Raw genomic sequence first — 20,964 nt, 5'->3', positions numbered from 1 at the left:
CCAGCCCATGCGATCCACCACCAAGACGACGAGACTACGATAATGTCACAACGTTAGGCGGGCGTAACGCTCACATTTAAACTCTACCGGCCAGTCAGTCTATCGGGCGTGGCTGCAGGGGTTAAAATATTTTACTATGATCTTATATTATTTAAAGATAGAAATCAACTTCTAACATGTCAAGAAGAGGTTATATCTAGAAATAAAGTATTATCTGGTAATGCTATATATTATATATATGTCTGTAAATTATGTATCCCTTATATTGACAGAATTACTCCGTACCTAGTTTAGGTATTCCTTACCATTGTAACCTATACCCTCAGGTTGTCTCGAGTATGCATCGACGGAATCCAGGGTAAATAAAGCGGAATTAACTGCCAAACAACTGGTAAGATCCACCTTGTATCAACCAACCATATGCAATGCATCGACTGTGATCTGTGATCGTCCAACATTTGTCAGGCCCTGACAGGCTCATGCATGCACAGCACCCGGGAGGCTGTGTTTGTAGCGGATTATAGTCTCAGCCTTGAGACAAAGTGGAAAAACTAACATTGTAAAGGAAGAACTGAAGCATGCCAGCTCAATGGATGCCTGGAATTCAGGAGGGTCGGGCAACAAGCAAGGCGCAAGGCTGTTTATACGGAAACTTGTGTCTTGTCGCTGAGACAAGTCTCAGATCGGCAGTGACATCGGGGAAACCCTACAGGGCTGGTGAGAGTCGTTGGTGCGACACGACACGAAGAGACAGTTTGCAATCAAGTTAACCGTTGTGCCTCTTCGAAGTCGAACAACGACCGGCAGCTCCGCAATACCCATCACACACACAATATACTCCGTACTCGAAATGCAAACCCAGAAATAGGAAAATGCCTTGAGACTTGTCTTCAAGTTCCTGAATGGCCAAGCGATGGACGAGCTGGAACCAGGGTTCATAATGGGGCGTGGGGCTTGGTGAATGCGCCTTGGCAACAGAGCCCCCCCGGGCCCCCATTGAGATTCAAGAATGCCTCGTCAAGAAGGATGGGCTTGCATAGCACGATAGAGGAATACCAGTACCCTATAGTGCATGCCAGTGCTCGGCTCAAGTATCGCAGCATCAGATAATACCGAAATCCATAAACATCATAACCGTTTCCCCGACGGCCCGCCTATTGGCAAACGAGTCTCCATCCACAACCCTGCAGCTGGGCACTCCTCCGAGTATGTACTCCACCTCCTCCTCCAACAAATGCATCACACAAGCGCCAGATTAAAGAGACTGGGGACTAGGAACCAGGTCCAGGCTGTACTGTATGTCACGCCTGCGCATAAAACGCCCCTCGTTCTGTTCTCGACCTTACATGTATCTATCTATTGTACCAACTACCGTACGATCTTACCGCCTTCGTCTGGATTTCCCTGACCAAGACGCCGGCTCTGACTGATCAAGCCTCACCTCTGTTCGGTTCTGCCACAATCTCTTCTTGTCTGCCCTCCGGTCTGCCTTTTAGCTGCACTTTGACCTGTCCCTGGACGGCCGCCAACTTGCTTGTACTTTGTCTCTATTTCAATTTCGAGCCCCCTCCCGCGATCATATCACCAGGTACCTTACCTACCAACAGCTTGCAGTAGCACACCTTGTACACCTTGCATCTAATCAGCAAAGCGCGAATGCTCCGTCGCTCGTGTCTTGGACAGACAGTTGACCACTTCAGTCCTGCTTCGATCCCCACACCACAATTCCACGCCGATCTTACTGGTACATCTTTCGCATTCGATACCTGAACTGGACCTGTTGCTTGTCGCATTCGATACCCTGGTCTAACTATAGCATCCGGCATAGGTGCTGTGCTTTTTTAGCTGCAGTACTAAGCAGGCACCCCTAAGCGCTCTTCGATCCGCTTTCGCGCGCAACGCCGCGTTCCAACTTCAGCCCTCTCTTCCCCTCCTCTCTCTTCTCTTTCACAATTCTTGACCAAGGGATACTACACTGCAATCCTTCGCCTCTTATTTTCAAATCTCCTGGTAGACTCTGTTTTCCCTGTTCATGAGGCGTAAGTCGCGACCCCTGGGACCTCAGCGGCATTTCTTCTGCAGCTCCGATAGTTCGTTCCTCTGCACTTTGAGCCGATCCACTTCACTTCATTGCTGTATCACCGCGAGGGCTATGTTCGCTAGCCTGTGATCCGACTCCGGGAGCTCGCCCAGTCAAGGTCCACCTGTTGCATATATACTTCAGCTCCTCCCTGCACTTGATCGCAACCATGGCTTCGACATTTGATGTACCACCTTCCAGTCTTCATGACAAGGATAATCAACCCTTCCCTCCCTCGAACCAACAAGCACCAACCTCAGCCTTCAACTCGAATCAACTTCCTACCACACTGTCGCGTGTGGATAGCGACTCACTCTCCCCGATCAACTACCTCGAGACACCCGATTCCACCTCAAGCTTAGGCCACTACCAAGCCAGTGACTTCAGCGATTTAGACGACGACCCTTTCTTTGGTGCCGACTTCAATGCTGATGGAGGTGCCCCCAATTTCCTAGAACAGGACCTGAACGGACTGGACCAGTCCTTTCCTCCTGGCCTTATGCCAGATAAAGACGTGGACTCTGGCACATATCCATTGACGCCCGAGCAGACCGCATCTGTTCATGCTACACCCCCTCAGGGTGATCTCTCATACGCCATCAAAGGCTCTGTGCCATCAGAACTCCCCAACTGTATCTCACCCCAAGAGATTCAAAAACGATTCAACCCGCACCCAATTAACACACAAACGTCTGAGTTGACACCAAGTCACAGTAGCAGCTGCCGATCTAGTGAGGACGGCCTTGCACCAGGTATAGCTACCATGACGAGCCCTCGTGTTACTGTCTCCATGTGGGGCAATCATGATGAGACTCTTGTTCATACCTCTGTTGAGCGCAGTTTTGAAGACAGCCCCACCACAGTCCGCGGGGGTTTTGAATCTGCCGGAGATCTGATATCTTCTGGAGCCAACTCATCTGCCCGTGACTCTACTGGCAGATGGCAGCAGAACACATTAACAGGCCAATCTGGTCTTGACCCCAACAACCGCCCCTCCGACGAAGTGCCAAGTATCAATGAGCTCGCCACTCGTCGAGATGACGACGAGCGTAAAGAAATCGTGGGCGACTGGCTGGCCGATAAGATGAACGACCTCTCAGTGAGGCCAGACGACAACTCACGAGACCAAATCAACGAACTGGACAGCCGACGAGACGATCCACAAGATCATGTGATTCCCTTTGGCCGGGAGACTGAGAATAAGTTCGTCCCCGGCCAGACCTATTATCGTGACCAGGGCGAAATGAGCCAACAAGACCGCGACATCATCGCCGCTAACCGTAACTGGGCGGACACACCTATGTTTCCTTCTATCAGCCGTGGAGAGCCCGGAAGAAACCAACCTGAGTCATCAGCTGCTGCCATGGAGAGATTCGAGAGGATGTGTCGTGATACTGATTCCATTCTGTCAAGAGCAGCAACATGGGGAACCCGTCGGCGAAGTCTCCCTAGTGTCTTCGATCTTGATATGACCGACGGCACCAGTGGCGGCATTCTGAAGAAGCTCTCAAGCAGTCGAGAGAGCAGGTCGAGCAAACCGGGGAGTCTCCTAAGAGATCTTCGAGGATTGGTGCGGCGACCCAGCGCGTCTCGTCTCAAGCGTACTCTCAGCAGTGGTAACGATGAGGAGAGCCTACCAAGCAGTGAAGGTAGAGGGAGCCAAGACTCGAAGCGTGATAGTATTTCCAAGCGAGGAGACAGCGTCTCCCACCTCGCACCACCCAACCGCATAGGTAGCTGGGGCAAGAAGCCCATGCCTTCTATCAACACAGCGATTGCTTCCATGGGGAGCAATATCGCATCCATTGGAACTACGCATGCTCGAAGCGGCTCTGTTAGTGGCAGCGGTACCCCTGGCGGCTCTATATCATCACCCAAGAGCCCCTTTAGTGGCCTTTCTGTGAAAAAGTCGATACGCCGCCCCCGAAGCAAATCCGAGCTCCCTAAACCGACCCCAGCTGGCATGCAGACAGAAAGCCACCCCACTCTCGTATCGATGTGGAAGCGTGAGACGGGAGGCCCACCTGTAGCAGCCCTAGCCAAAACCAAAAACGCCGACTTGGATGATGAAGATGACGATGATGACGATTTCAGTGATGAAGCTGATATGAGAACGAACCCCAACGTCATTGACAACATCACCCCCAATCTCGAAGGTTTCCAGCAACACATCATTGACCTGAACCCTGGCCTGGCGACCACCAACACCTTTCTGGTTGACCGCATCGCATACCACCAGGTTCAGCGATACAAATACTTACTGAAGAACAAGGTTACTCATATCGGCCTTGGTGCTGCATGCAACTCTGGAATAATGTGCGTTTCCAGAGGCGGCTCTGCTACCTTGTTGGACCAAAATAAGAACGTACGAGAGCTAGATCCTCTTTCGTCCCCGAACGATGATGATGATGGATCTCCAGTTGAAGGCGCTATCAATACCGAGAGCTTTCCTCAAGACATCCCAATGCCTCCAACTTCTCACCTTCCAGCTGAGTTTGAGTGCCGACTTTGCTTTGCTGCCAAGAAGTTCATGAAACCATCTGACTGGACTAAGCACGTCCATGAAGATGTTCAGCCTTTTACTTGCACTTGGGACAAATGCCCCGGGCCAAAGATGTTCAAACGCAAAGCCGATTGGGTAAGACACGAAAACGAAGGACATCGGCAGCTTGAGTGGTGGACTTGCGATGTTGAAGCCTGTCATCACCAGTGTTATCGTCGTGATAATTTTCTCCAGCATCTTGTTCGAGAGCATAAGTACCCTGAGCCAAAGGTCAAGAGCAAAGCTGCCGTCAAGAAGGCGGGCGGCTCTGAGCCGACATGGCAAAAGGTTGAACAATGTCACCATGAGACTACGAAGAAGCCACACGACGAGCCGTGCCGTTTCTGTGGAAAGACGTTCCCGACATGGAAGAAATTGACTGTCCATCTGGCCAAGCATATGGAGCAAATATCATTGCCCGTACTCCGACTGGTAGACGCAAAAGCCAGTGAGCTCAGCGCAGACACTGTCATTAGCCCAGTACAGGACCCACCGCCACGCAACATATTGACCACGCCTATTCAGACTAATATGCCAACGCAATATCCCTTGGGAGGACAACACCAACAAATTCCGCAGGCAACTCCACAGATCTATCAGAATCACAACCAGAACCAAATGGCGTATCCTGTGATGCCAACGGAGGTCTACCACCACCACCACCAACAGCAGCAGCAGCAGCAAGGGTTCTATACTGACCAGTATACCAACGCCAGTAACGCTACCCACAACTTCCCCTCGGCACATGCAGAGATGGGAATGCATCCGATGAACAACCAGAGCTTTAATACTGCACCCATGCAGGAAATGACTGCGAGCAGTGCTGGCTACCAGCAAAATGTCTTTATGGTGCCCAATAATGGACTGGAGACATATAATCAGATGAACCCCCTCGGGCTCCAAAGCCATGGAATGCCCATGGGACAAATGGGACCGATGGTGTATGACGGGATTACAGACCCTTCGAGCGGAAATGGGAGTCCTTTCAGTGGACAAGGATCCATGTCTCCTTACTCCCACTCTCCAAATCTGAATGCCAACACTGGGAATGGTATGTGGGGTGATAGACGCATGGCTGGATATCAGTAAGAACGGCCACTGTACCGGCCGCTTGGATGACTATTCCTATTTATGAAGGCGCTTTGTGTTCTCGAAGCCACATACATGGCATACTATCTTCTTCAATTATGAATGAAAAGGGGAGGATGAGAAAATGTGTTTTTGGATACCATGATGATTCTTACGGCAATGAATTTGTTTTGCAGGCGATAGCCTTGTTTCTTTTTTTGTGTTCTTCCTGAGGAAATAGACCAGGTAGGGCCTGCTGTTTGGTAACGGTGTTGTGTTGAATGATGGATGTCCTGGATTGGAGTCACCGATACTGCGGTGTTATGAGATGGACTAGAGAAGGGAGGAAGGGATTGGAACAGCACACGGCGTCTGGATACAACACTTATGAATGCAAATAGTCTTTGTAGACTCTCTGATCTGCAACTTGGCGTTTCTAAATATACCAGATATATGCATCTTTCTTGGTCAAGATGGAGGCTCAGCGGAGGCCGCCCTTCGCGTGAGCAAAATGCTTACGAGTCCCTGGGTCTGGTAGTCCGCATCTAGCAGGGTAAAAGATGGAGCGAGTGCAAAGCTAAGCTTTTGGATTCAAAAAGGAGTGCAGGGTGCCGAGGAACGTGGCTTGGAGGATCAAGGGCCAGCATATGATGTGGAGAATCTTGAATAATAGTTAGTCGAGCACAGTAGAGGGATATCGTGTATTGTAATGCACTAAGTGTTTGAGATTGATGGTATTAAAATCACGATGCTTCTCATTTCCACGGCAATGGGTCGAGGAGGATTTGAGAATCCAATTTACCGCTCCGTACTGTTCCTTCGTGAGCTTGATTCCCTTATCTTTTTGTTTCTCTCTTAATTTAATTTATTGCGCCGCTTCATGGGAAGCAATTGCCATAGCCAGGGATTCAAATGCTAGTAGCTGGGATACTCGGATTACCGAGATTTGCAATGGCCTGGTCGCGTGAACGTTCTGGGCTCGGCAGGAAAACGATGGGTTAGGCTTGTTAGATTATGGGAAGCTGTTTCTATCTATGGTATAGAAATGTAATAACTTGGCGGTGATTGCGCTGGGGAGGCTATATTGGCGGTTCATCAAAGATCCATGGAGTAGCAGATTGAGGTCAATGCTTCCTGCTAGAGGGCACCGTCTTTGAACTTGTGAATTAGTGACGACGATCATGAATTCGAGATTGTGTATTCGTACATGAACTTGCTGCTTTGTGTGACCTGAGTTAGTGACGACATTTTACGAGACGATTGAGTTTTGGGTCGTGTGTTAGTTGATACATAAAACGTAGTGTCCCTTAGCCACGGGACGCTCTGAGACGTGATTTGTGTGGAAAGTTACACCTGCAGAATTGAGCGGATGAAGGGCGAAGCGATGGATTTTTAACGTTCGTAGAACGTATGCTGCACATTGCACTTTGTACGCACTTGTGCATAGTGAGGGTATGAAGCTTGTACAGTCATGATATGAGATGGTTTATAACAAATCCTAGCCAGAAGAATCAAAGGGTCCACTGTGATTGTTGGGTATGCAAATATTGGCTCGAGACTAGTAAGTAATCGATCTTTGTCTGCTGAGTAGCGAGACAGCGGTAGAGCGGGAGGTGTTAATCGATCAACAGTAGTATTTGTGTTCTGTATCCGTGGTCCGTTTGTGTATGTATGTGTACTCCGTATAAGAGGCTGATAACGGTGGAGATATTTTAAGTAAGGTAGTCTAGTAACTCTATTATTAGTTCCCAGCTCATCATCCTCAAATAATCAAGTCCAACAACAGCACCAAGAGCCGTGAAAACTCTTCATTATACGATTTGCTTCCAGACACACGATAGATGCATATTCATACATACGCATTTTCGTACAAGTACAAACACAAACCAAGCTCTGCCGAACCAGTTCTCAACCAAGTTTTTCGACCTCAACTGGCTGGTTTCAGAAGAAGCTGGGGTTGACGTTAGCTTGGCCCGAGACTGGTCAGCCACCCGCGAGGGAAACCCCTGCAGCAACAAGCTTGGCCTCCGTTAATTGTCCGTGATTGGATGAGCTGTTCGACGAACCACTAAAGTACCCCTGACCCCTGGCATTGGCGGTCTCAGGGGTTCAGCTTCTTTTCGGTGTATGGTTCGATGGAAGAGTAAGTGGATGGGATCCGTCTCATGGATGATTCAAATTGCCCACTGGGGATTGTGATTTGGGGACTTTGGAGGGGACCCTGGACGCTAAAGAGTTGGGGAGACTCCTGGCGTGAGGCTCTGTAAGAGCACTTTCTCCCCCAATACCATCTTGGACGCTGTGGTCCAGGGCGTTGCTTCAACCTCACACCCCCTTCTCTTCCACTCCAAACCTTGCGTCTCCTTGGCTTCCTTGCTCGTCTCGTTCATCCTTTCTCCTCTTGGGGCTTTCTCCTCTTTTTTCGGCTCGCATCTTTGCCTTTTACTGTACTCGTCTCCCTGTTGACTTTGAATCTATTCTTCTCTCTTCTCCCTCTTCCTACTCTCATCGTCTCATATCTCTCTGTTTGTTGCATTATAATCTTGAATAAACAAGAAGCGTCTCTGTTTTTTCTTTCCAACTCTCTTACACTCTCTATTGTTTTGCTCGACTATCTGATTTTGCCGTCCGTACAAGGACATGCTGCTTCCTTTGCGGCATTGTCGACTACTAGCCTCTCATTTCAGCGTCACATAGACACCAAAACACCAAACCAACTACACGCAACCACCAAAATTAGACTCGACGACGACCTCAAAAGGACTCTGGTCTCACGATACGAAACACCCTCGAACGACTTTAACGCCGGCACGTTGGACATTCACGGGTTTTCAGGCAATTCGTTGCCCCTTATCTTCTCTTCTTTCCAGGTTGATCCTCGGCCTACTTCTGTGCGCGTGCTTGCACTGCTTTGCCGACACCTTTGAGATATCTTTTTGATCTCGGACATTCATTGCTCTCTTTCCATATTGCTTTTACATCCTCATATTTCATTCGGCCTCTCTTGATACCATTCCTTAAAGTCTTGTTCCGTCAAACGAATTCCAACTATTCCTCGATCTTTCCTACTCTATATCCCATCCCTCTTTGGATATATCGACATATCTACTCACGACAGAAACTTCCTCAAGCTGATTCCTCGATCAATTCCGAACGAGCCACGAATTTCCCGTATTTCTGTAGTATTATCTTGCACGACATACACTCAGCATGACCCGCTTTCACTCCAACTGGAGTGCCTGGAAAGTGGCTGTAACAGCCGCGACCCTCGTCACCGGGGTCCTTGGTGACAACATTCTCAAGACATCTGGTGTTGCTGACTGCGGTTCAGAGCCCGGTATCAGCATTGACAAGTTGGACATTAGTTACGACAACGACAAACAGACTGTCACATTCGATGTTGCGGGTACCAGTGACAAGCAGCGAAATGTCTCGGCCATCCTCGAAGTCAACGCATATGGCCGCAAGGTCTACGAGAATTCAATCAACCCCTGCAGCAAAGACACTCCCATCCCACAACTCTGCCCTCTCCCCGATAAGCATTTCGCTGCCGCTGGAAGTCAAAAGATAGACTCGGAGTGGGCCAACAAAGTTCCTTCCATTGCTTTCCAGGTCCCTGATATCTCAGCTCAAGCAACTCTCCGACTCGTGTCAGTCGACAATCCCGATGAGCAAGTTGCGTGTTTCCAGGCTCAGGTCGGCAATGGAAAGACTGCCTCGGTTCCTGCAGTCACTTATCTTTCTGTCGGTGTTGTTGGCGCCGCCCTTCTCGTCTCGGGTGCATCCGCTGCTTCGTCCGCCCTTAGTGGTAGTGCAGCTGCCGGGCATGGCGGTGCTCCCAGTCCAAGCTTTGCCGAGACTCTGGGATGGTTTCAGGGTATGGCCATGAACGGCATGCTTTCAGTCGACTACCCCCCTGTGTACCGCAGCTTTGCCAAGAACTTTGGCTTCTCAGCCGGTATCATCCCCTGGGAGTCGCTACAGAAGTCTATCGATAACTTCCGTAACATGACCGGAGGTGATCTCGCCAACGACAGCTTCGACGTGCTCAAAAATGCCACACTGGTCTTCTCTGATAACTCTACCAGCACTCCCGAGGATCACTCGTATAAAGTTAAGCGCGCTTTCAGCACATTCGAGTCCTTGGCCAACCTGGCCATCCGTGGCGTTGAGACCTCAGTGGGAGATGCGTCGGAAAGTGAGGGTGGGCAAAGCCTCAAGAACCAGACCCTCTCGGTTGCTGGAATCTCGGCATACGTTCAGCAGTATAGTGTTCCCAAGTCTAACACTTTCATGATGGTTCTGCTCATTGTCGCCATCATCATCGCCACCATCATTGTCAGTATTCTTCTCGTCAAGGCCATCCTCGAATTCTGGGCTCTGTTTGGCAGCTTTCCGCAATCTTTAGCTGGCTTCCGTGAGCATTACTGGGGGTCCATTGCCCGAACCATCACGCACCTAATTCTCGTCCTCTACGGAATCTGGGTCCTGTATTGTGTGTTTCAGTTCACAGTGGGTGACTCATGGGCCGCACAGCTATTAGCTGGCGTCACGCTCGCAATCTTTACAGGCATTCTTGGTTGGTTTACTTGGAAAATCTTCAGCACAGTCAAGAAACTTAAGAGCACTGAGGGCAACGCTGATGCCTTGTACAACGACAAGGAGTATTGGGTCAAGTACTCTCTCTTCTATGAGTCCTATAAGAAAGACTACTGGTGGATCTTCATTCCCACCATTGTCTATCTCTTTGCCAAGGGCTGCGCTCTCGCTGTCGGCGATGGCAATGGCCTCGCTCAGACCATTGCTCAGCTTGTCGTTGAGTCCATTTTCTTGTGTCTCCTCGTCTGGACTCGACCCTTCGAGCGAAAGTCTAGCAACATCATTGGTATCGCCATTCAGACTGTGCGCGTCCTGTCTGTTGCTCTCATTCTCGTCTTTGTTCATGAGCTCAAGATCCCCCAGGACAGCAAGACAATCGCTGGTGTAGTCCTCATCGCAGTCCAGTCTGCGCTGACTGGTCTCTTGGTTATCCTCATCATTTGGAACGCGATCAATGTTCTCATCAAGGAGAACCCCCACCGCAAGCGAAGAAAGGAGATGGGTAAGTTGATTTCAAAACCATAAGCCACTCCAGTATATACTGACATATCTTGCAGAGAAAGCCAAGCGTGATATGGACACTCTCACACCTCTGGATGCCCGAAATTCTCTGCTCCTTGACCGCAAGGACAACAACAACATCTCCATGTTCGCCATGCCTGCTCCTCAAGAAAAGGGCTCAGGCCGATCCATGTCCCCTGACCAATACAGGGTCGCTGAGTCAGGATATCAACAACCACCACCAAACTACCTGTCTTCGAGCCCCCCTATGCAACGGAACCTTACCAACATGGACCACAATAACGACTCTCAGTATCTGATGGACAACGCGGCACCTGTAGCGTGGACCAACCGAGACCCAAGTCCAGTGGGTATGGGAAGATACGACTCTGGGGATACCGGCTACAGCCCTCTCAACAAGCAACAAACATATGGGTATGGAAATGGAGGAGGTTATAGAGGGTTTTGAGGAATAGCTGGCAACGGCTGAGTCTCGCTGTCCATAATGCGGGTTACCTAGCATATTTGGATATGCTTGTACAATTAAGCCGATCTGTCTCTTATCTATTCGATACGATCTTTGGCTTACTTGTACGAGAAATGGCCATCAAAGCCTGAGTATCTCTCACTTAAATTTGGAGACGGAGTACAGAAGTACTCGAGGTTTACAGCGGAAGACTTTGTTTACTACGGAAGCGCATCAAATCATTCATTTTTGTCAATAGAACCTTTTAACTATGCGAACAGCACTCTCAATTGTATCCTTCGTAAATTCGATGCAACATAACAACGCCCCCCCTTCATCTTTCACTACTCTCCGTGTGTGAGCAGGTAAGAGTTGGATATCGCCTTGAAGCTGAACTGCCCATCCTCACGCTTGAACACAATGCCCTCTCTCTTCCGCCCATTCATTCCCTTTCCTTCCGCTCGATTAACTAGATCTGTGATATGCGAACCCATCTCGTTCAATGGCCGGTACCCATGTACAGGCACGTGCTTAACGCCCAGTAGTGGTGCCCACGTCTCATACACCTCCCGTGGTGGTAGGTATCGCTGCTCGTCGATATCGTACACTGCGAAGAGAAAAAAGCAATGTGTTCCCTTAGGAAATCCTTCGAAGTTACTCTGTATGCTCGACCCGCAAAGTTCACCCTGCAGAGCTATGTTACGCCCGATCTTGGGTAATATCTCGTGGAGGTTGAGTGCTCGTGCAGTGGCGTAGAAGAGAGGCGGGCTTCGCGGATGATTCTCTATCAGAATGCGATTCCGCGAGCAAACTGCCACGCCGTTATGTATCGTCTCGCTAGGGACTGTGCTGGCGAGAGGATTGGCGTCGTTGAGGTAAAAGACTGTCATGGATGAGCCGTCCATCTTGGTCGACTCCTCAAATATCTCAGTGCCGTGCTCACTGAACACATCTGTGAGGTTCTGCACGCGCTCCTGATTTGTTCGTGGTATAAAGTCGAGATATTCAGGCAAAGGTGTGTCTGATGCCAAAGTCTGTTGAAGTGGCATGGCGGGCTTCTCGAATTTCTTTACGTTGAGAATGTCCTCAAACGAGATGTCCCGTAGCTTGTCTGACGGCATGCCTTCCAATTTAGCAACTATTTCCGGAAAATCGGCCAAAGGCAATAGAAGCCCCTGCGACAACACTCCCCGAATCTGAATAGTCTGAACCCGGATATCCGGCGTGGAAGTGGGGCCGCCCGGCCCGATGATCTTCGGCGCAAGAGGAGCAAATCGCGGGTCTGTGGCCGGCAGAAGCGAGTCTATTTCAAAAAACACAGCGCGATCCCCAACTTTAAAGACGTTGATGGGAACGACGCAGGTCCAACCGTCCACAGTGGCAGCTGCAATACGGTCTGCCCGCGGGATGGCTGTTATAGCCGAGACGTGGCGGACTGTTACTAGCTTTCGAGGCATGATCGGTGAAGTGTGTCCTAGAAAGCCGATTCCTAAAGAGCAGCCTGAGAGGCTTCGAGGGGATCTATCTTCTTATAAGCGTTGGAGGTTCAGTGAATCGATGATATGACTCAAATGCAAGGATCACCTAAGTTGTACGTGAGAAGTTGATACGGCCCGAGTCAATGTCGTTAATATTAGGCCGTGCGTTCTGCCATGCTGGGATGAAGGGTCGTTTGGACTGGAAAAGGCGGGCATTTGAGCCTATCAGATAATGAGCTGCATAGACAAGCAATTGTTTCATAGAATGCAACCAACGAGCTCAAAAAGAACTCATTGGTAAGGCCTTTTCGAAATGTAAACGAAGTAAAAGCCTGAATTAGGTGACTTCGCTCTGGTACGGAGTACAGGAACTATTCGTGCAGATCTTACAAGGCACCGAAATTCTACCAGGAATATTGAGTTTGTCGGATGCTTGGAAATGTGATCGACAAGATCTCAGATAAGGTGTCACTGCGGCTGCAACGTGGTATGCATAACGCTTGGTGCTGATCCTTTTAAGCTCAGCGAGATTATCGACATCTGTAACGGCACGCGGTGGGACACCAGACCTCATTGAAAAAAAAAATGATGATATTTCTGTTCTATCCTGCTGCCAGTGGAAACCATGGCGGTTGTCATAACCTGAAATCGCACCGCGATGCTTCAAGGCCAATTAAAAGGAGCATAGGCAGCTTCTTAGCTCCAACAATTATCTTGCCCCCCAGATGCATTATGTTGAAAGAGCGAGACACGCATCAACAGCCAGGCCGACCCTGTAGAAACACGTCAGCTTCAGCCCAAAAGACATCGATTTGAGTATCACTTACCTGCCCTCCTTCTCATAAACAACATCACTTATAACATCCTTGTCCAAGTCCGGGAACATACCTGCTAATGTTTCGACAACATTTGCATGCTCCGCACGGGAAAGTCGCTGAGCCTCGGCTGCTTCAGCGCTCGCCTGCCGTGCGGCAGCCTCCTCAGCAGATAATGCATGTTTTGAAGGTACTTGTTGATGTTCGCGAGGCTCCTCACGGCTGAGACGCTCCGGTGGCGCTGGTGTCCGAGGCGCACTACTGGGCCCGGGATCCATGGAAGGGCCAGGATCATCAGAGAACATTCTCCCAATGCTGGAAAGAGGTTTTTGTATAGTCTTGAGGAGACCAGTGATGGCAGCTTTCTCTTCACCCGTATACTCGTCATTCGAAGTTGAAGTGCGTGGCCCGTCAAGAGAAGGACGAGCAGAAGTTTCTCCGGGAAGAGGCCCAGACTTCTCGTTGAATACTGGCTGTTGGGTGGCTGGAGGTGATTGAGCATGCTTTTCAGCAATTGCTGAGACGGCCTCTTCCACATGCTTCTCAAACTCCTCATCAGTAATCGTTAGAGTAGTTCTATCCATATTTTCAATGAATTGAACAGCACCCATCTATAATATGTTAGGCTGTGACTACTTCCAGAGCAAACTAACATACCAACGAGGACAAGTAGTAGCCTGCTTCACCTCCGAGCTTTTCCTGGTTCCTGAAGCGCAAGATGTATTGCACATTAGACACTAGGTGCTCTGGGTTTGATTGCAGTACAACATAGATAAGTAGGGGCATGAAGGAGTCAGCTGAGGAATCAGACTTGTTATGTTTTAATAAACCTGTCAGTTGTCAATATGACTGTGCAACTGTAAATTTTCAGCTGTCTTACCAAAGATCACCTTGCAACAGTTCAACACACAAATGATCTTGTCTCGCGGTGCTCTGTAGGATTTTATTTTAAGCAGCTCTGGATCAAGTTAGTAAATACCGACAGTCTGTGATCTTGAACTGACCTTGCTGGGCTAGTTTCAAAAACCGGCGTCCACTATCGCCGACCGGCGGAATGTCCAAATGCTCTTCCCTCACCCAGCCATAAATGCTCATCTTCTGTCTAACAATATCATCTCTCTCAACATCCTCTTGGTGTTGACCTCGCCTACCGGGGCCAAGAGGTATATCGCCGCCCTTGCGCTTCGGCTTCGCCCCAGGGATCGGTTTGGGCGCTTGGATTGCAGGCGAAAACGTCTGAGTATACAGTCTGTTCATGACCAGCTTTTCCATCCCCTCACGAGCATTATCGAACTCCGCGTCGGATACATCCCTCCAGACCTCGCATTGTGCCATCTTGTTGGCAATAAAGGCTAGGAAATCCCCTATAATCTTGACTTGCTCATGCACCATCCATTGCCGCTTGCCAAACTCTGAGAGGAAAGACTTGAGGTACCTTGCCACAGGATCTGCCTTCTTGTTTCGCAATTGCTCAAGAAACCGGTGGAAATCAAATGGTTGAGTGGGCTCAGGCTCTGGCTCAGGAGGAGGAGGCCGGTGCGATTGCGCTGGCGAGCTTGGAGAAGCAACACTCATGTTCCGCTCTATCTTAGGACGTGGAGGTGTTCCATGAACACCATCCTTGGGTGGGACAGGTGGCCCCAGATCCTCGACACCAGTGTTGTTGGAGGTCTCAGCTGGAGGGGAACTCGTGGAGATGTGTAGGCCCTGCATCTGACCAGAGAGTGTAGGCACAAGAGGTTCCAGACTAGACTTTCGAGGAGGATGTTGAACAGGATGGCCCAACATCGGCGAGGCAATCTCCAGTCTGGGACTCATGACTTCTTCTTCGCCGGGACCACCGCCAAACTCGCTAAACTGCTCCATGATGCTCTGAATTTCGGACTGTGAAGCGCCTTCGTGCTCATCTTCACTTACATATCGTCTCTCATCAAACTCTGCGTCTGATTTGGGAGGGGTAGAGTCTCCAGAGACATGGGAACGCGCAGCATTTGAAGGGGTCCGCGAAGGTGGCTGAGAGGTTATTGGGGTCGCAGGCGTGGGGTCAACATAAGTGGATGGTTCGGCGGTGAGGTATTGTGTAGTAGCATCGTTCGACGAGGGTAGTGCAATAGGTTTGATTTTGCCTGCTGTTGAGGCATGGGTGTTCAAGTAGCCGCTAGGGGCTTGATAATCATCGGCGGCTTGCTTTTCCTTGAGCTTTCCTGAGGGACCTTGCTCATCAGCATCAGCCTTATGTTCGTGTGCTGGAACGTCAGCTGCCTGATCACCGAGATCGATCAAACTGTCCTCCTTTCCGGCTTTGTCCCTGGAGCTCGATCCATGACTATGATTATGGGAGGTTTGAGGCGCCCCTGCCACAGGGTCCTGAGCAGACATCAACTCGACATTGGATTTGTTAGACAGCGTCTCGTCTAAGACCGGCTGGCTTGATGAAGTTGTGGACTGCTCCGGCGGAGACATGCAAAGCTTCTGAAGGTTCGACGGCGAGGTAGCTGTTATGGAAAATCGGGTCCAAGGCGAAAGGTCGACTTGTGTAAGACAAGATGGTGCCCATTCGTTGCTCTACGAGGCGGAAGGTAAAGCTGTATCGTGGGTCTTCGTAGAGCGGTGGTCGTCGACGTCGATAAGATCAATAAAGGTTAGGGCTTGTCGATAACAGGTCGCTTCGCAGGTGATCAACTGCCACAAAAAGATTGTTGTTTGGCGATGTTGTCGGGTCAGCGTCTTCGAATACTTGGAGTTCAACAATGGATGGATGCCTCTAGGTAAGGTAGTTAGAGCCGAAGCGTAACTACAGCAAGCTGGATGGAGCACATGGCAGGACCCCTCATTCTCCATCTTCCAAGCTAGGCTTCCTTCTAGCAACCAGTGCCTCAGCTTTTGGTCAGGCGCGCACTTGTTTGGAGCTGCTTCATGAAGTGGGGCAATTAGGCACTTCTTTGGGGAGCTTGGCTGCGGTTACAGTGTGTCTACAGGGGGGCGTACCTGTGACGTCGCGATAGTTCCAGGGGATATGCTTCAGTGTAAGTTCCAAATCCTTCGGGCAAGCTGCCATCCGGCGATCGCCCAGAACTGCCGAAGACTATACCAAGTAATCTCAACAAGAATGAAAAAGACAAGAACCAAATCAGAGGCAGAAAGGTAAGATGCACTCCTAGGAGTAAAAATAGGCAAAAGTGAATTTGCTGGAAGGGAGGTTTGAACTCCCGCCTCTTTCGAGAGTGGTGTTAAATGAATTAACTTAAAACCACCGCCTTAGACCACTCGGCCATTCCAGCCTGAAGAATGTAATAGAAATTTCAGTTACTCTAGTCAATTATAGTGCTTGGAGACCATTAACATCAGCTGAAAGCTGAGCCACCACCACCAATCCTCTCGCCGAAGGAGTCACCAGACTAAAGGCGTTGGCGTAGGCGTAGGCAGCATGTTATACATATATAAAGCCAAGGGTCTTTGATGGCTCAAGTGGCCACCATAGAATGTCTTGTCATCCTCAAAGCAGACGCCATCGACCTGAACCGACTTCTCCATAATGCCAACAGCACTTTCAGTCGCTCCCTACCGCCAAGTTCGTGCCTGTTACGATGACACCACTATAACAGTGTACCAAGCTTACAAAGAATCCATTGCTAAAGCTGCTGTAGATGCGCAGAAGCTCAATGCATCCCCAGATTTTAAATCAGGTCGAATGACATGGATCAAGCCTAGTTGGGCATGGATGATGTACCGCGCCGGATATTCTTACAAAGACCCTGGCCAATCCCGCATCTTGGCTTTGCGAATGAAACACGAGCACTTCATCGCCCTCCTTGAGCGAGGTGTGCTATCTAACCACACTCATAAGCTCAACCCTGGCGAGAAGCGTGAGAAGACGGTTGATGTGAGAATTCAGTGGGATCCTGAGAGGACAGCGAAGCTAGAGGTACTGCCGTATAGGAGTATTCAGATTGGCATTCCAGGAGCTTTGAGTGAGCAGTGGGCGAATGAATGGATTGTTGAGATTGAGGATGTCACGGATAAGGCACGTGAGCTAAAGAGAGTGATCGATGAGCGGCCAAGCATCACCGACGAAGAACTGCTGAGCATGGCTCTGATATTCAAGGAGAGGCCGTTCGAGATGCCAGAAGCAATTCATACCAAGCTGGAAATGACAGATGTCCCTGTATAGTAGTAAGAAGCGAAACCCCGAATCAAGTCTGTCCATGTCCTCAAAACCATGTATTGACTTTCCGGCTGTTCTCAATCTCCAAAGTCAAACTATAGAATAGACTCGAATACCTGCTCTCAATTCCAATTTTCGCCGTCACGATATCTGGAACTCTCCACTCCAGCCTTCGCTGTGTTTTGTCCAAAACTCTTGAAAAGTCCTGATTTGCAATCCAAGTATGTTCTTCAAATGCGTACCACGGTGAGAAGTAAAGAGGCATCGTTTGAAACGGGTTTGGGGGCAAGGGCTCTAATCCCATGACCAAGCACTGCGTGGAATCTGAACTGCCTAGGTCAAGCTCCAACACTCCCAGAACGATGGATGCTTGTAATGATCCAAGCGAAGGACCAGGTGCCAGGTCAAAGTTGATCTCATATGATTCCGGCGTGGTCGAGGGACCACTTCGAGCGTCAACAAAATATTGCCACGTTGGTGATCGTGAGCGCACTCTGACAACCATCTTACTCTCCTTTGCAAGACCCTTTATCTCCGGGCGAAATATCACACCCTTCAAATATCGTAGGTCCGGAGTACTATGTGGCACGAAGATCTGTCGCGGAATGGCCTCTTGCAAAACATCGTTTTGACCACTCCGTATCATGTTCAAGAGTTCATCAGGAAGAATAATGCTGTTCATCATGGACAACGCTAATATGTCTGGTCGAATTCGCACAAAATGTGAGTTTCTGTCCCACGCTGCCCTCTGAAGGAGGATAGCCGGGTTGATGGATGTCTGGCCCCTTCGAAACTCGCAGTTCAAGAAGGCCAAGAAAATGGTCCCTGATGTATCAATTGGGAACGGTGTTAATGGAAGCTCTAAATCCAGGCCACGGTTTGTCATAGACATTGAAATTCCAGACCTAAGAGATAGGTACTTGGATCTCTGAGGCACCATGCCATTGAGATCTTTTGAGGTTTGGCCGAGATCGAAAGCGGAAGGGCTGTTTGCAAGAAGGCTCCAATACGTTTTTCCTTCGACCCGATATCGAGGCTGCCGCCAAGCAAAAATAGACTCATCATCGGTAGATTTAAGAATCTCCTCTTGTAACCGCTTGAAAGCTTTGACTTGACCTTCCCCGTATAGCAAAGGCATGTTGATATCGAATATACCCAGCAGGCAATAAGCGATGTCTTCTGGCCTCGTTGTTTCACGCCCAGCAGCCCATAACATCTTCTGAGCGACAGAAAACTCACCAAGCTGACTTTGCCTGATCTCCGCCATATGATGTGTTGCATCGAGAAGCTCGTAATTGATCCCAGTGGCACTCTTTATGTCTTCTTTGAGCTCAGCTCTGCTACCCAGCCGCTGCCAGTCTCGTCCGTAAAAGATGACCTTTCCCGGTGCGATGAGCTCTTGAAGTGTCCAGCCTCTGGTAAACCAACGGCTGTTTACAAATATCTTTCTCCATTCCTCTTCAGATTCTGAGGAGGGAACGTCTTCAAGAAAGGCGATACAGATGGTTGACTCAGCATACCAACGAAACATCGAGTTGATGGCTTCCGAAAGCTCGGCACTGCTACTTTTATCGATACAGCAAGTATCTATCCATAAATAGTCCAACTTAAAAGAGCGTGCCATGCTACAGCTCTCGCGTAGCTTACTATAACGTTCAAGATGAAGCGCTTCCTCGGGATCACCAGAAGCAACATCTTGGAAAGTGACCTCATCATCACCCCAGACGTGGGATAGGATGGCATACCGACGTGATCCGCCAGGATAAAACTCAAGCTGAAGAGTATGTGTGTTTATGAGTCTCATGCTGAGCTGTATCTTTGACCTAAACCGGTGATTATCTTGAGTTGTTCATCTCATGTCAGCTCTTGAGCTTGAAGGCTCCAGGTTGTTGGCAGTGATGAGGACAAGTGGAAATAAACCCCGAACAACAAATCCATAAGATGTGAGAGTGTCAGAGGATCAATAAGAAGTTGAAATTTGAACAATATTCATTGTCAAAAGGTTATTCACAAGGTGGAATTGGGATTGACGAGGGAAGTCATCACAAAGGGACTAGATACAGTGGAATCTTATCCAAACCCCGCACCGTGCACTCCAACACCTTTCGGGCGACGGAACCAAAGGTGCAATATTTAATCTTAGATTAATTTCATTATTGTCATTACTCAGTCATTCTGTTTTCTCCCCATTTTAACCATTGACAACGGTACCGCCATTGCAGTGGATGGTCTGTCCACTAACACACGAGCTATCACTCGACGCCAGGAACACCACGCATGTAGCAATCTCTGATGGCTGAGCAGGTCGTCCCATGGGGCTTGTGAACTGCTTCTGCGCTTCGTCATCCATTGTGGCGGGGATGAGAGGTGTCCAAACTATGTATTGTTAGTCGTATTACACATTGGTGAGATCAGCTTAACATACCGGGTCCAGGAGCGACAGCATTTACACGAATGCCCTTACTGACATATTGATTGCTGAGACCTCGTGTGAATGAAACGATCGCACCCTTTGTGGATGTGTAATCGAGGAGGTCAGGGCGACCGATGTAGGCGTTGATGGAAGCATTGTTGATAATCGTTGCTCCGGTCTTCATGTGAGGGAGGGCATATTTGGAGATATAGAAGAAGGAGTGGATGTTGATGTTGAAAGTATGAATCCATTGCTCCTCGGGAAGGTCTTTAATATCCTGGACCATCATCTGGTCTAGATCGATTGTCAGACTTGCTCGATATGCTCGATACTGTCAGGTACACTTACAAGCTGCATTGTTGAATAGAATGTCAATTCCGTTCATTTTCTCCACGGCAAAGTCAACAAGTTTCTTGCAGTTCTCTTGCTTCGAGAGGTCAAGAGAGATAAGATGAACCTTGGCACCCTCGTTCTCGACCTGCTTTTTGGTGTCCTGGGCATCCTTCTCCTCCTCTGGTAAATAGGCGATGACAATATCCGAAACGCCCTCTCGGCCGAACAGAAGAGCAGAAGCAGCACCAATGCCACTGTCGCCTCCAGTGATCAGTGCTTTTTTGCCTTTGAGCTTTCCAGAGCCTTGGTATGTCCTCGAATTGCCGCCGGCCTCAGGTAACTCGTCACGAGTGGCTTTGGGGTTGGGCATCTGCCTCTCAGTGCCAGGGAAGTCCTGGTGAGAAACGGGAATATCCTTCTCTAATTCTTGGTCAGCTGCTATGTCGTTGAATTGTAGAGAGTGGTGAGGGAGAATTCACCATTCTTGAAGTTTTGAGTCGTCAT

The 20,964-nt window shown here is 49.3% G+C and overlaps 5 protein-coding genes across 5 annotated transcripts; 3 read left to right on the top strand and 2 right to left on the bottom strand.

The window, feature by feature from the left end:
* Positions 1-2,249: 2,249 nt before the first annotated feature.
* On the top strand, positions 2,250-5,711 carry FTJAE_10312 (uncharacterized protein; the record flags this gene model as incomplete). Its single annotated transcript, XM_037343141.1, has 1 exon — positions 2,250-5,711. One exon carries the CDS (start codon positions 2,250-2,252, stop codon positions 5,709-5,711), a length of 3,462 nt encoding a protein of 1,153 aa, XP_037202574.1.
* A 3,189-nt stretch (positions 5,712-8,900) lies between these two features.
* On the top strand, positions 8,901-11,259 carry FTJAE_10311 (calcium-related spray; the record flags this gene model as incomplete). The annotated part of the gene is made up of 2 exons (XM_037343140.1): positions 8,901-10,791; positions 10,847-11,259. 2 exons carry the CDS (start codon positions 8,901-8,903, stop codon positions 11,257-11,259), a joined length of 2,304 nt encoding a protein of 767 aa, XP_037202573.1.
* Positions 11,260-11,600: 341 nt separating this feature from the next.
* FTJAE_10310 (DRB0094 family RNA ligase) lies at positions 11,601-12,713 on the bottom strand (the record flags this gene model as incomplete). The annotated part of the gene is made up of 1 exon (XM_037343139.1): positions 11,601-12,713. The coding sequence occupies one exon, from the start codon at positions 12,711-12,713 to the stop codon at positions 11,601-11,603; it is 1,113 nt and encodes a 370-aa protein (XP_037202572.1).
* A 4,371-nt stretch (positions 12,714-17,084) lies between these two features.
* On the top strand, positions 17,085-17,720 carry FTJAE_10308 (uncharacterized protein; the record flags this gene model as incomplete). Its single annotated transcript, XM_037343137.1, has 1 exon — positions 17,085-17,720. One exon carries the CDS (start codon positions 17,085-17,087, stop codon positions 17,718-17,720), a length of 636 nt encoding a protein of 211 aa, XP_037202571.1.
* A 40-nt stretch (positions 17,721-17,760) lies between these two features.
* Positions 17,761-20,964, bottom strand: FTJAE_10307 (heterokaryon incompatibility protein het-E-1; the record flags this gene model as incomplete). Its single annotated transcript, XM_037343136.1, has 6 exons — positions 17,761-19,301; positions 19,362-19,488; positions 19,957-20,090; positions 20,140-20,421; positions 20,476-20,880; positions 20,940-20,964. The coding sequence occupies 6 exons, from the start codon at positions 20,962-20,964 to the stop codon at positions 17,761-17,763; spliced, it is 2,514 nt and encodes an 837-aa protein (XP_037202570.1).

This window comes from Fusarium tjaetaba, assembly GCF_013396195.1.
Source record: "Fusarium tjaetaba strain NRRL 66243 chromosome Unknown NRRL66243_c0000239, whole genome shotgun sequence".
NCBI lineage: Eukaryota > Fungi > Ascomycota > Sordariomycetes > Hypocreales > Nectriaceae > Fusarium > Fusarium tjaetaba.
The sequence above is the reverse complement of the archived record's forward strand: the minus strand, read 5'-3'. Positions and strand labels throughout refer to the sequence as shown.